At 41.5% G+C, this 12,931-nt stretch overlaps 1 protein-coding gene across 2 annotated transcripts in view; it reads left to right on the top strand.

The window, feature by feature from the left end:
• LOC137523022 (indolethylamine N-methyltransferase-like) overlaps window positions 1-12,509 on the top strand; it is a 56,729-nt gene extending 44,220 nt beyond the window's left edge. For both annotated transcript variants that reach the window (XM_068243200.1, XM_068243201.1), the window contains exons 2-3: window positions 1,689-1,896; window positions 11,713-12,509. In XM_068243200.1, coding sequence (XP_068099301.1) covers window positions 1,689-1,896; window positions 11,713-12,136 — 632 coding nt within the window. In that variant the 3' untranslated portion in view covers window positions 12,137-12,509. The remainder of the gene's footprint in view (window positions 1-1,688; window positions 1,897-11,712) is intronic.
• The last annotated feature ends 422 nt before the right edge of the window (window positions 12,510-12,931 follow it).

Raw genomic sequence — 12,931 nt, 5'->3', positions numbered from 1 at the left:
CTGGAAAGGATGGACGGAAATTTCTGCCAGAACGGAAATATCCGATTTTTACAGCGCTACAGATGTTACAGATAAAAAAAATAATAAAAATAATAATTTTCCGATAATTTTCAGCTTTCTGACCTTAAATTGAAAAACAGAATCGTAAAATCAGCAACTGGGTAATTTTGGGCCAATCACAGCCCTTGGAAATAGTTAACCAATCAGAGGATGCAGAATTTTTAAAACGAAATTCGGATTGTTACCAAGTATTTCTGATTTTCCACATTTTTGCGGTAAAACAGAAAATCGGAAATACTCAGTTTTCACAGTAAATTACCACATTTTCTAAATGGTTCAATACTACTGAGTTTTTCAGATTTTCGGAATTTTCGCTGTAAAATGGAAAACAAAAAATTGACTGGATTCTCTGATTCGTCCAGTACTGATTTTCCGTTTACCGCAAATATTCGGAAAATCAGAAATTCTGAAAAACGGAAAAAACACATTACTGTTGGTATACCCCGGTAGCAAAAATCAGCATTTACGAAAATTGGAATTGCCAACCATCTGCAAGCCTGAAGCAAGTTAGATACTCACCTATGTAGAGGGAAGGCTCTGGATACATTAGAGCCTTCCTGATCCTATCTCTGTTACCTCGCTCCACCGATGTCCTCCTGAAGGTACGTGCCTTCAGCACCCCTCAGTCGGCTTTGGAAGCACTCGAAACTACACGTGCTTCCCTCTAACTAATTTTTTTGGCCCACTTCAGGTTTGAAAGCGCTCAAAAGCTGAAGCCACTAAGGGCACGCTCAAGGCGCCACCCTGCAGTGTTAGGAAGTCTTGCCCAATGACTTCTTACTAGTGATGAGCAGAAATTATGCCCATGCGTAATTACGCATCGCAATACGCAATTATGCATTGTAACCATAATAATTTCAGGGGAACAGTGTAAGCAATTTCGTAGTTAATTGTTCCCATTCGTAATTACGCATGAATTTACACGTAATTTCATGCTGACTTTGAAGGTTAACAGCAAAGCCCCCATATATGCCATTGCTACCAAAATTGCTACATATGTTAAGAAGAATAGTGGGTACAAACTACGAAAAGAATTGTTCAAAAACACTTTGCAATTTTTGAGAAAATCGAATTTAAAAATACAAAAAAAATGTTTTTTAAACTTATTTTTCTAGGTTTAAAAACCATTTTTCATTGCATTTTAAAATCCATTTTCTCAAAAACTACAAGGTCTTTTTGAATTTTTTTTATATGTAGCAATTTTGGTAGCAATAGCATATATGGAGGCTTTGCTATTCACCACCACAGACGGCTAGAAAATAAGCGGAAATTCATGCATAATTACGAATGATTACACAAAGTCAATTGAATTACGAAGTTATAATTACGTGTATGCGTAATTGAGAAAATTTACACGTAATTTTACATAATTGTAGTTAGCAGATTACGATCATCACTACTTCTTACTGAATAAGTAGCCAGGATTCAAACCCGGGTCTCCCATGTCAAAGGCAGAGCCCTTAATCAGTAGACTATCCAGACGCTACTCTGTTTCGACTCTTCAATTATTTTTACTTTCACCTGTGATCCCTCTGAATACATCCTTGTCCTTGTTACACTGACACAGTATAAATGAGTGCCAGATTTTCGTTTATACTATATTTTCCTTTAATATGTATCATCTGCAGGTCACATGGCTGGAGAGATCTTGATAGACATCAGTGCTGGACCACTAATTTACCACCTCTACTCTGCCTGTGAATTCTTCCGAGAGATCATCCTGATGAGGACCAATGAGAAGTGCATCATGGAGATAATGAAATGGCATGATGATCGTACCGGAGCTTTCTGCTGGGGGCACACGACTGCACATGTTACCGACTTAGAAGGAAGAAGGTGAGTTCTCATGGAACAACTCATTAGGCTACTTTCACAGTGGGACGTTGCGTTTTGATGTGACCTTAAAGTCGCAACGCAAACTAACAACGCAACGTCCCAAAAATGTCACAACGCAACTCTATGCCCTGTTATTGCCGCATACAGTAGGCATACCGGCAATGAAAAGTATGCTTCCAAGTCATTACTGAGCATGTGCAAACAGTCCACCGCATTTAATAACGTGTATAACGCACAGCATGCAGCACTTTCTAATAATGCTACACGTTACACACAAACGCAACATGTGCACTGTAAATGTTGCACAGACTTAGTTTTGCTGTGCATTAGTCCACGTTAAAACTTTTTCTAACGTGCGACTTTAACGTCGAACTGTGAAAGAGGCCTTAATTTAAAGAGGAACTTTACTGAATATAACTTAATGAATATAATTAGTTATTATTTACAATAATTATTTATAAATTATTTAGTTTTTCAGTTGTAAAATCTTGGCTCAAACTGATTTACATTCTTAAATGTATCCGTGATGCTGGCATATTTACTGCTGGCAAGGTGAATCATTGTGGGATCTTTTATTATTTTTTTCCCATCTGTGTAGTGACCAGTCATTTCAGTTAATCTCCCAGGATGCTCTGGGGCAGAAGACTGATTGACATTTTAGCCTAGACTAAACATCCCTGGGCGCATGGGGTTACATACCAATCTACAGCAATATAGTTTAATACAAAAAAAAGCTTTTGTGATGCTGAGCCTGAATCCAGGATAATGAAATATCCTAAATATTTTTTTTTAACCACTACCCACCTGCACGCCATTTTAAAACATCCTATTGGTCCCTGTTAATGCTTACCGTCGGAGCCCACAGAGCCTTCATTGGGGAAAGGGAAGAAGTCTTCCCTGAGCCAATCAAAATGCTCGTAAGCAAAGATCATGGTTTTCAACAAGAAGCCAATGAGCTTTGCTCTTACAACAACCCATCTGTCTCACAGAGACAGAGAGTGTGAGGACATCTAGTGGTTAAAAAAATACATATAAAAACAAACAAAAAAACCATTTCACACTACAATTTACACTTATTAAATTAACCATTTAAGCCTTCTGGTGTAATGATCGCTGCTGCAGCAGGTGTTGCTGGAAGTAGTAGTGCTGCAGCTCAGGCAGTTCTGATGTCTTTCCATGCAAGCTGCATAGCTTTGTCTGTCTTTCCCTGCTGTCAGCTTGTGACTGATTATTATTCACCTGTGTGGGAATTTGCATGTCTGCTCCCATTGGATGACCTCAGTATAAAGATCTGCTTCCTGCAGGGTTTCCTTGGGTTTTCATAGCTTCAGTTTAAGCCTGTCTTGCTGTCGCTTCGGCCCCCGATCGTGTTTCTTGTTCTAAAGATACTTTGCTGGTCTTTGCATCATATATTGGTTCATTGCCAATATATATGCATACCAGCACGTTTATTATTTTCCTTGTATTCGTGTTACGTTGATACATCAGTGTCGCTGATATATACGTACACGAACTGTTTATATCCTGTGTTCAGTTAGTCAGTTTTCCAGCACGTTTTGGTAGGTTGCGCGTACCGTGACCACCCGTGCTGAGGTAGTTACCCTGCTCCTGGTTCTGTTTGTGGATTGCGTTCATCTCTGCGAAGAGATAACGAATCCTTCTGAATCCTGTTCTGTTACCGTTTGTGGATTGCGTTCATCTCTGCGAAGAGATAGCGAATCCTTCTGAGTCCTGTTCCCTGTATTACTCCAGTCCTAGTCAGCGTTCCTGCTTATGTCATATATCGGTTCATTGCCGATATATACATATGTTAGTCAGACGTTACAAATAGTTTAATTGATAGCTGTAATTGTAATACGCTAGGAAAACATACTTATTGTATATTTGTCTGTTACGTTCACCTATCTTGATCCTGCTATTTCCTGACTATCCTGTCCTGTCTTTGTGAGGCACGCCATCGCCGCAACGCATTGGCTGCCTCATTCCAGTCTGTGTTATTGTGGACGCTTGCTGTCACTAAGTAGTGGCTAGTTAAGCAAGTGTTCATTCTGTTTACCTGTCCTGATCTCCTCAGTTCTGGTTTATGCGCTCAGCGCTACTTTGCGCTGAGACGTTATAACGAAAGCATTGTTTGTGGCTGTCAGATCTGCACCGGCTCTGTGCGCCACAATCTCCTATTGGAGTCAGTCCTCCCCTCCACTATACTAGGGATAGCCTGTTTCCTTGTGCTAGTGTGTGTACCTCCTCCAAGTCAGCTCATGCGTTGCATGCTGACTGTGGAGAATACACCACCAAGCCTTACATTATGAAAACCCCATTACCAATCCCCATTGTGGGGGGGATTCCTAGAAAGTATGACACTGTTAATTATGGTTCCTGTTCCTTTAAGAAATTTGAAGAACTTAGCTCTGAAACAGAAAATGAGTTTTTCTCTGAATCTGTCCTGGCCAATCCTGATCTCCAAGCGACTCCTGTTTCAACCTGGGCACTCCAACTAAGTTATATTTTGTTTAAAGGGGAATTATTCCAGTGGGCATTTAATGTTCTCAATCATTCCGATTTGAAAGAGAGACCGCTGGAATTTCTAGCGTTTGTGATCCATAACTGGTTGCGCATAGATCCATTGCCTTTTCCTCTTAATGAACTCCTGGCAGCAGGCCAATCAGCTACTCCTTCAATTGCTTGCAAAAATGTTCAGCAAGCAGAAAGTGTTACTGATAATTTTCCTGCAGCCTTGAATAAATCACCAAAAACAGCAGGGTCTAAGGCAAAACGCAAACGTTCTAAGAAACGTGTCCGATCTGCAGAGTCGTTATCCTTAGCGACTGAGACCTATAATGAGATTCTGCCATTAAAAGATAATGAAATGCAATTGTCTTTCAGGGGAGTTAAATGGACTTATGAAACTACTAATGAACTTTCCTCCCTGGCTAGGGAAAATAAAGATTTTTGTTTAAAAGAATTATCTGAGTATGATTATGAGGAAATATTACAGAGTATTGAACAAATCAACTTATTTGTGAAGCAAGGAAAGTTTGCATACACTACAGTTCAGCACTTGCTACAGGTATTGGAGATTCTTAGGAATAAGGAATCTGCCAATCACCTGCTAATTAACCCAATATATGTCCCTGCTACAATCATATCTGCAAACCATGATCTGCCTGTTAAGTATGCTTGGAATCCTCCATTTGAGAAAGGAGAGATGGAAGCTCTGGTCAATGAATGGAAGAATGATTCAAGTTCATTTTGTCAATTTTACAGTGCAAAAAGTGAATCAGTATTGAATGCATGCATTAAGTCTGCCTATAACCTAATAAAAACTGGTGTGTGTGTGTATGACTTTGTGGCTCCATTGATTGATGTGTGGGAACTGATTTTGGATGATTTTTATGTGACTCCGAATTCGCAAATTTGGCGTTCTGACCCGCCTGCTTCAGCACCTTTGGCTGATTCAGCAGGTGATTCGGAGCTCTTTTTGTGTGAAATTGAAGTTCCTGCAATTCCACCCTGTACCATGGATAACTCAGTGTTACTTACCAGTAAAACAGAAGCCACTGATACATTCTTAACCTTGCCCTGCGCAAATTTCTCAGCAGAGAATCCAGAGGTCCTGCTGACTTCCGAGTCCAGCCTAGCCAGTACTCATGACTCTTTGTTCAGTGAAACAGACACCAGAAAAATCTTGCCTGCCTCTGCAAACACTTCTGCAGAAATTACCTGTGTTAATAAAGTTCAACTCCTGTCTGATCCAGCAGATGCCAATAGATGCACTACATCAGTTTCCGAGTCCCAGCAATCCTGTCTAGAAACCTCAGAACCCCAGCATCTGAATTTTCCAATTTTACAAATGAATGGTGATTCAGATGCGCAAACATTGTGTCTTGATCTTCCTGTTTCTACACCTCGCTCTAGTTTCGTGAATAGCTCAGAGCATCTGCTATGTGAACCTGAAATCGCAGAATTATTACCTTGTTCAGAAAATGTTCCAGTAAATTTGCCCTGTACCATGAATTGTGCAATAGATCTCTCCAATGAAACTCAGGTCACAGAATCATTATGCTGTCCAGCAGGTGCTTCCATGGTTTTGCCCTGCAATATGGACTGTTCAGTGATCCTGTCCAGTGAAGCTGTGGTCGCAGAGTCTTATGCTTCACCCAGTACTTTGGATACTTCAAACCCTCTAGCAGAGGAGTCTGAGGCACTGCTTACCTCAGTTGGTGTTGCAGTAATATTCACTTGTCTAGCAGCTGTTTTGGAATTACAGTCTGCTCTAATAAAACTTGATGAATTTCTGCCCAGCAAAGCAGAAGCCATTGAAATATTATCCTCGTCAGCTAGTGTGTTAGATACCTTGCCCTGTACACAGTCTGATTTAATCAATGTTGTTGAGTCTCTCTCCAGTGTTGTAACAGCCGAGGAACTCCAGCCCTGTCCTCTGAATGTTTCAGAAGTCTTGCCCTGTAACATGGATAATTCTGATTCTCTGGTCAAAATAATAGAAATCTCAGAATTTCAGTCCGGTCTGATGAGTGTTCCTGAAACCCAGCCCTGTATCCTGAAAGATTCTGGTTCTCTGGCCGCTGTGGCAGAGGTTCCAGAGTCCCCTTCCTGTCCAGGGAATTCCTCAGTTTTGCCTAGTCCAGTGGGGGCTGCTGCAATACTGACTTGTTCTGCAGCGCCTCATGAGCTCCAATCCAGTGTATTAGATAAGTCTCTGTCCAGTCCAGAGGTAGTTGTGGAGTCCCTATCTGGTTCAGTGCATACATCAGAAGATTTGTCCTGTCTTGTTAGTGCCCCTGAATCTGATTTGTTACTGACTTTGCTGGAATCAGCGACATCTAAGTCTGATCCTGCATTCTCGTGTAAAAGTCCAGTAGTTGCGAAGTCTAGTCATGATGATTTTTTTTTGGCCAGTCCTGGTTTTGGTCCTGTCTTGGCTGACCCTGAGGCTCACAGTTCCTTGACATGCCCAGAGGTTTCTCTTGTACCAGTGTGCCCAGATGTTCTTTGTGTGCCAGAATGCCCAAGTGTGTCTAAGGTGTTAGCGTGCTCTGATGCTTCCTTAGTGGGAACATGTTCTGATGTTGCCAGTCTGCCTGCATGCCCAGAGATGGTTCTGGTCCCTGAAAGCCCTGATCTTGATGTTTGTCCTTGTGGCCCTGACTCGGGAATTGCCCTAGGTTCCATAGGGGTTCTTGATAGTTCTCCATGTGAGCCTAAGGGGCGTTCTGACCTATGGGGATCTCTTTGGAGCTTCAAGGTGTTCTGGGAGGTCTCTGAGAAAACTTGTCCTGGTGCCTTGGACTGGTTCAACAGTGGGTTTTGTGTTGGTAAAGACAGTCCCGGTGGGCATTGCAAAGGCTTTGGCGTTTTTGAACGGTACCTGGAAGGCGGTGGGTATCGCTCAGGGAGTTTCGGAGGGCTTTCTTCTGGAAATCATGGTTCTGATGGGTGTCACACTGAGGCTTGTAGTACTGATGGGCATGGTTCTGTAGGTTCTGGTTCCGATGGGTCCAGTCTTGTGGGGACTGATTCTGGAATTCGGTCTTGCCGGGCTGTCCCGGTCATCATGAATTATCAGTCAGACTGTTTTGTTGGGAATTTCAGTTTTGAAAAGCGTCTGGAATCCGCTTTTAAGGGCGGGGGTACTGTAATGATCGCTGCTGCAGCAGGTGTTGCTGGAAGTAGTAGTGCTGCAGCTCAGGCAGTTCTGATGTCTTTCCATGCAAGCTGCAAAGCTTTGTCTGTCTTTCCCTGCTGTCAGCTTGTGACTGATTATTATTCACCTGTGTGGGAATCTGCATGTCTGCTCCCATTGGATGACCTCAGTATAAAGATCTGCTTCCTGCAGGGTTTCCTTGGGTTTTCATAGCTTCAGTTTAAGCCTGTCTTGCTGTCGCTTCGGCCCCCGATCGTGTTTCTTGTTCTAAAGATACTTTGCTGGTCTTTGCATCATATATTGGTTCATTGCCAATATATATGCATACCAGAACGTTTATTATTTTCCTTGTATTCGTGTTACGTTGATACATCAGTGTCGCTGATATATACGTACACGAACTGTTTATATCCTGTGTTCAGTTAGTCAGTTTTCCAGCACGTTTTGGTAGGTTGCGCGTACCGTGACCACCCGTGCTGAGGTAGTTACCCTGCTCCTGGTTCTGTTTGTGGATTGCGTTCATCTCTGCGAAGAGATAACGAATCCTTCTGAATCCTGTTCTGTTACCGTTTGTGGATTGCGTTCACCTCTGCGAAGAGATAGCGAATCCTTCTGAGTCCTGTTCCCTGTATTACTCCAGTCCTAGTCAGCATTCCTGCTTATGTCATATATCGGTTCATTGCCGATATATACATATGTTAGTCAGACGTTACAAATAGTTTCATTGATAGCTGTAATTGTAATACGCTAGGAAAACATACTTATTGTATATTTGTCTGTTACGTTCACCTATCTTGATCCTGCTATTTCCTGACTATCCTGTCCTGTCTTTGTGAGGCACGCCATCGCCGCAACGCATTGGCTGCCTCATTCCAGTCTGTGTTATTGTGGACGCTTGCTGTCACTAAGTAGTGGCTAGTTAAGCAAGTGTTCATTCTGTTTACCTGTCCTGATCTCCTCAGTTCTGGTTTATGCGCTCAGCGCTTCTTTGCGCTGAGACGTTATAACGAAAGCATTGTTTGTGGCTGTCAGATCTGCACCGGCTCTGTGCGCCACAATCTCCTATTGGAGTCAGTCCTCCCCTCCACTATACTAGGGATAGCCTGTTTCCTTGTGCTAGTGTGTGTACCTCCTCCACGTCAGCTCATGCGTTGCATGCTGACTGTGGAGAATACACCACCAAGCCTTACATCTGGATGTAGAAGCTACGTCCAGAAGGCCATGTGCGCTCCCGCGCGCTCCCATGGCCAATCGTGGGCATGCACGTGCGCTCCTGGCCGTGGATCGTTAGCCCAGGAATCAATTGGGACATGGTGCCCGATGATTGATTCCTCTCCCCCCGCAGAAAAACGACCGCTTCTCTCGGAAGCCTTGCTTTTTCTGCCTCTTGCATCCCCCTACATCCCTCTAAGCCTACATGTTATGCTTAGAGTGACGTCATGTAAACAAACTCATGAACTCATGGCTGCCATCTTGTGGCCAAAAAGTAAAACTACATTTACATGTAAAAAAATAAATAAATAAACATATTTACATAAAAAAATACTATTTACATCCCACCATCCCAAAAATACCCAAATAAGATGTTTAATTAAAAAAACCCCAAAAAAACATTACAATAAAAAAAAAACTCACGTAAATATTTACCTAAGGGTCTAAACTTTTTAAATATCAATGTAAATATTTCAAATTTTTTTTGTATTATAAGCTTGTAAATAGTGATGGACGCAAAACGGAAAAAATGCACTTTTATTTCCAAATAAAATATTGTCGCCATACATTGTGATAGGGACATAATTTAAATGGTATAATACCCGGGACTATTAGGCAAATACAATACGTGGGTTTTAATTATGGAGGCATGTATTATTTTAAAACTATAATGGCTGCAAACTGAGAAATAATGATTTTTTTTCAGTTTTTTTTGTATTCTTCCTATTAAAACGCATTTACAGTAAAGTGGCTCTTAGAAAAATGTACCACCCAAAGAAAGCCTAATTGGTGGCGGAAAAATGAAGATATAGATCAGTTCATTGTGATAAGTAGTGATAAAGTTATAGGCTAATGAATGGCAGGTGAACATTGCTCGGATGCATAAAGTGAAAATGACTGAAGGTTGAAGTGGTTAAATAAAAATAAATGAATACCTCCTTCCCCTTCCCCATGGTTACCAAAATAAAAACACTTGTAAAAAAAAGACTGCTTTATAAAAAAAATACATAAGATAGTTACATTAGGGACTCCGCTTTTCTACTATGTATGGCATGAGGGTACATTAAAATTACTGTTATATTTGCATATATGGGGTTGTAATTAGCGATGGACTCAAAACTGAAAAAAATGCATCTTTATTTCCAAATAAAATATTGTCGCCATACATTGTACTAGGGACATAATTTAAATGTTGTAATAACCGAGACAAATAGGCAAATAAAATATGTGGGTTTTATTTGCAGTAGCACGTTTTATTTTAAAACTCTAATGGCTGAAAACTTAGAAAAAAATAATTTTTTCCCATTTTTCCTTATTATTCCTGTTAAAATGCATTTAGCATAAAATAATTCTTAGCATAATTTACCACCCCAAAGAAAGCCTAATTGGTGGTGAAAAAACAAGGTATAGATCGTTTTGTTGTGACAAGTAGTGATAAAGTTATTGGCAAATGAAAGGTAGGAGCAGGAATTGTCATAGTCAGCCAACTTCGCTACGCTGGAACTGCACGTAGTTTTACGCAATTACGCTTTGTCAAACTACGGCTTCGAAATCAAATATTTGCTTCATATGCATTTCGTAGAATACGCGTTAAAATACGCAATTACGCATAGTGCGAAGCGTAGTGTATGCAGATGCTTATGCCCGTATGCAGAAAATTTTACGCATAAATTCCTCTTTAAGTGCTCATACCGGGAACTCTATGCATACATTCCCCTTTCCAATGCGTAAATTTGTAACCATACAATCGCATGCGGAAAATTAGACGCGAGTAACGCATTCGTAGTTCACTACGCAATACACATGTTAACTACCCATAGTGGGCGTAAGCTACGTGTAGCGGTTCTTCGCTACACGTAAATTCGTAAGCGTAGTTTTGAAACTTCACTTACAGACTACGCTGCGTAGATGCAAACTACGATGCCTAAATTCACACTGGCGTAGTTTCTGCTCATCCCTGGGTAGGAGCGCTGACAGGTGAAAAGTGCTTTGGTCCATTAGTGTAAAAACCCATAGGGGTGAAGTGGTTAAGTACAACTGTGCAGGGGTGTCTCTAGCCATTTCGTCACTCCAGGCGAGAAAACCTGTGGTGCCCTGCGATGCCCCATGAAAATAATCGTAAAGCAGCAATGTTTCACTAGAAAACAAAAAATAATCGCAATACAGCAATGTTTCATCAGAAAAAAATCGTGATGTGGCCAGTATTTCCCCATAAAATAATCGTAATGTGGCAACGTTTCCCCATAAAATAATCTTAATGTGGCAGCGTTTCCCCATAAAATAATCGTGACTGGCCAGCGTTTCCCTATAAAATAATCGTAATGTGGCCAGCGTTTCCCCATAAAATAATTGTGAATGACCAACGTTTCCCCATAAAATAATCGTAATGTGGCCAGCGTTTCCCCATAAAATAATCATATTGCAGCAATGTTTCACTAGAAAATTATTAAAATGTGGGCAGCGTTTCTCTAGAAAATAATGTAACCTGTTAAAAAAAAGCATTTACTCACCTGCCAGAAGTCTCCTCTCCTAGTGGCATGCAGCTCCCCGATGATGTGTCTGCAGCCAGCTGAAAGTCCCGCACTGACAGGCAGAGAGCAGGGCTATGGGAAGACGGCGCCCGAAGCCCTGTACTGGAGACACAAATAGTCTCCAGAGCAGGGCTTCGGCAGCCATCTTCCCGTAGCCCTGCTCTGACTCCGCAGGCTGAGGTGAGCTGCGGGGAGTGAAGGCCCCCCCGATCCCCCTTGCCCGAGGCAGCACCCCCATGCCGCACGGCGCCTCAGGCGACCGCTTGGTTCGGCCTGGTGGACGAGGCGCCCCTGCAACTGTGTGTCGTTAGTAGTACTCTTTAATAGTGACTTGTGATATAGCGTTATGCCAAAGTAGCAGTTGTATCATCTGTGATCCACAATTGAATAACTTTTTTTTCCTTCTTTTAGTGACCAATGTGAGGCTAAAGAGATGAAGCTGAGGTCAGCCATTAGCCATGTGGTGAAATTTGACACAGAGTCAGAATCTCTAACAGATCTGATAGGGGTTCCTCAGGCTGACTGTGTCATCACCATGTGGCTACTGGATGTGGTCTGCAAAGATCAAGAAGACTACATGAGAATCCTAAGAAAGATCATGACACTTTTGAAACCAGGAGGACACCTGATCATACTTGGAGTAAAAAATAGCTCTTATTACACGGTTGGGGAGCACAAGTACCATGTTTTCACATATGATGAACATTTTGTGAGAAATGCACTAGTTGCAGAAGGAATGACCGTTCTCCAGTGTGAAGTTACCCCGAGGAAGTGTGAAAGCCACTTAACTGATTATGGCGGTGTGCTGTTCATCACAGCTTGCAAGCAGAAATAGACTGAAATATTAAAGATACACTATCGATTAACATGTGCTTTAAGCTGGGATGGGAATAGCTTGTCTAAGTGTTCTTAAGTACTGCTGTATATCTCCCCCTGTTTATCTATTCCTTTATTGTTATCAAATTCCTTTCACAATTCACTGACAGAGGGTGATGGACCAGTGAATCATGAGGGGCGGGGATTCCTCTTCCTACATCTGCTAACCCTCTTTGTATTTTCTATCTTTTGCAGAAGACAGGTCTCACTAGCTTAAACAGCAGCTGCTTGTCTCTCTGATTGAGCTGTCTGAGGAGAATAATGCACAGAAAGCAGAGGAGATGTATAAGTTATGTGCAGCAAAAAGTAAACATTTGTAATTGTGTTTGAAACCTTATTCCAAGGCAGGATTTTCATACTATAGGGTTTTGTTGATGTCAACGAAAAATACTCGGTAGTCTTCTGAGATATGCAGGGACCAGCACTGCCTGTGTAACATTTCTCACGCAGCACAGATCCCCTTTGCTAAGGATTTGTTCCAATGCAGTTAAAATCTACACACAACAAATTACAGCTTTTGCCTCTGATATTTAACATGAAATGTAGGAAAATGCTTACATAGCTACTTAGACATTATTAAACATTGTAACTTTAGAACACTTAGTTGTTGACACAGTGTCCCTTTAACTACTGAATCAAGAAAGCTGAAAAACTTGACCATTAATCTATTAAAATGTTAGCCTCTTTTCTGCTTTTCATTTCCATGTAGGTGAAAGTGCACTTTTATTGAGAATTGCTATAAACCTCTATCAGT

This window comes from Hyperolius riggenbachi, chromosome 6 (genome assembly GCF_040937935.1).
Source record: "Hyperolius riggenbachi isolate aHypRig1 chromosome 6, aHypRig1.pri, whole genome shotgun sequence".
NCBI classification, from domain to species: Eukaryota; Metazoa; Chordata; class Amphibia; order Anura; family Hyperoliidae; genus Hyperolius; species Hyperolius riggenbachi.
This window is presented reverse-complemented; position numbering and strand designations above follow the sequence as displayed.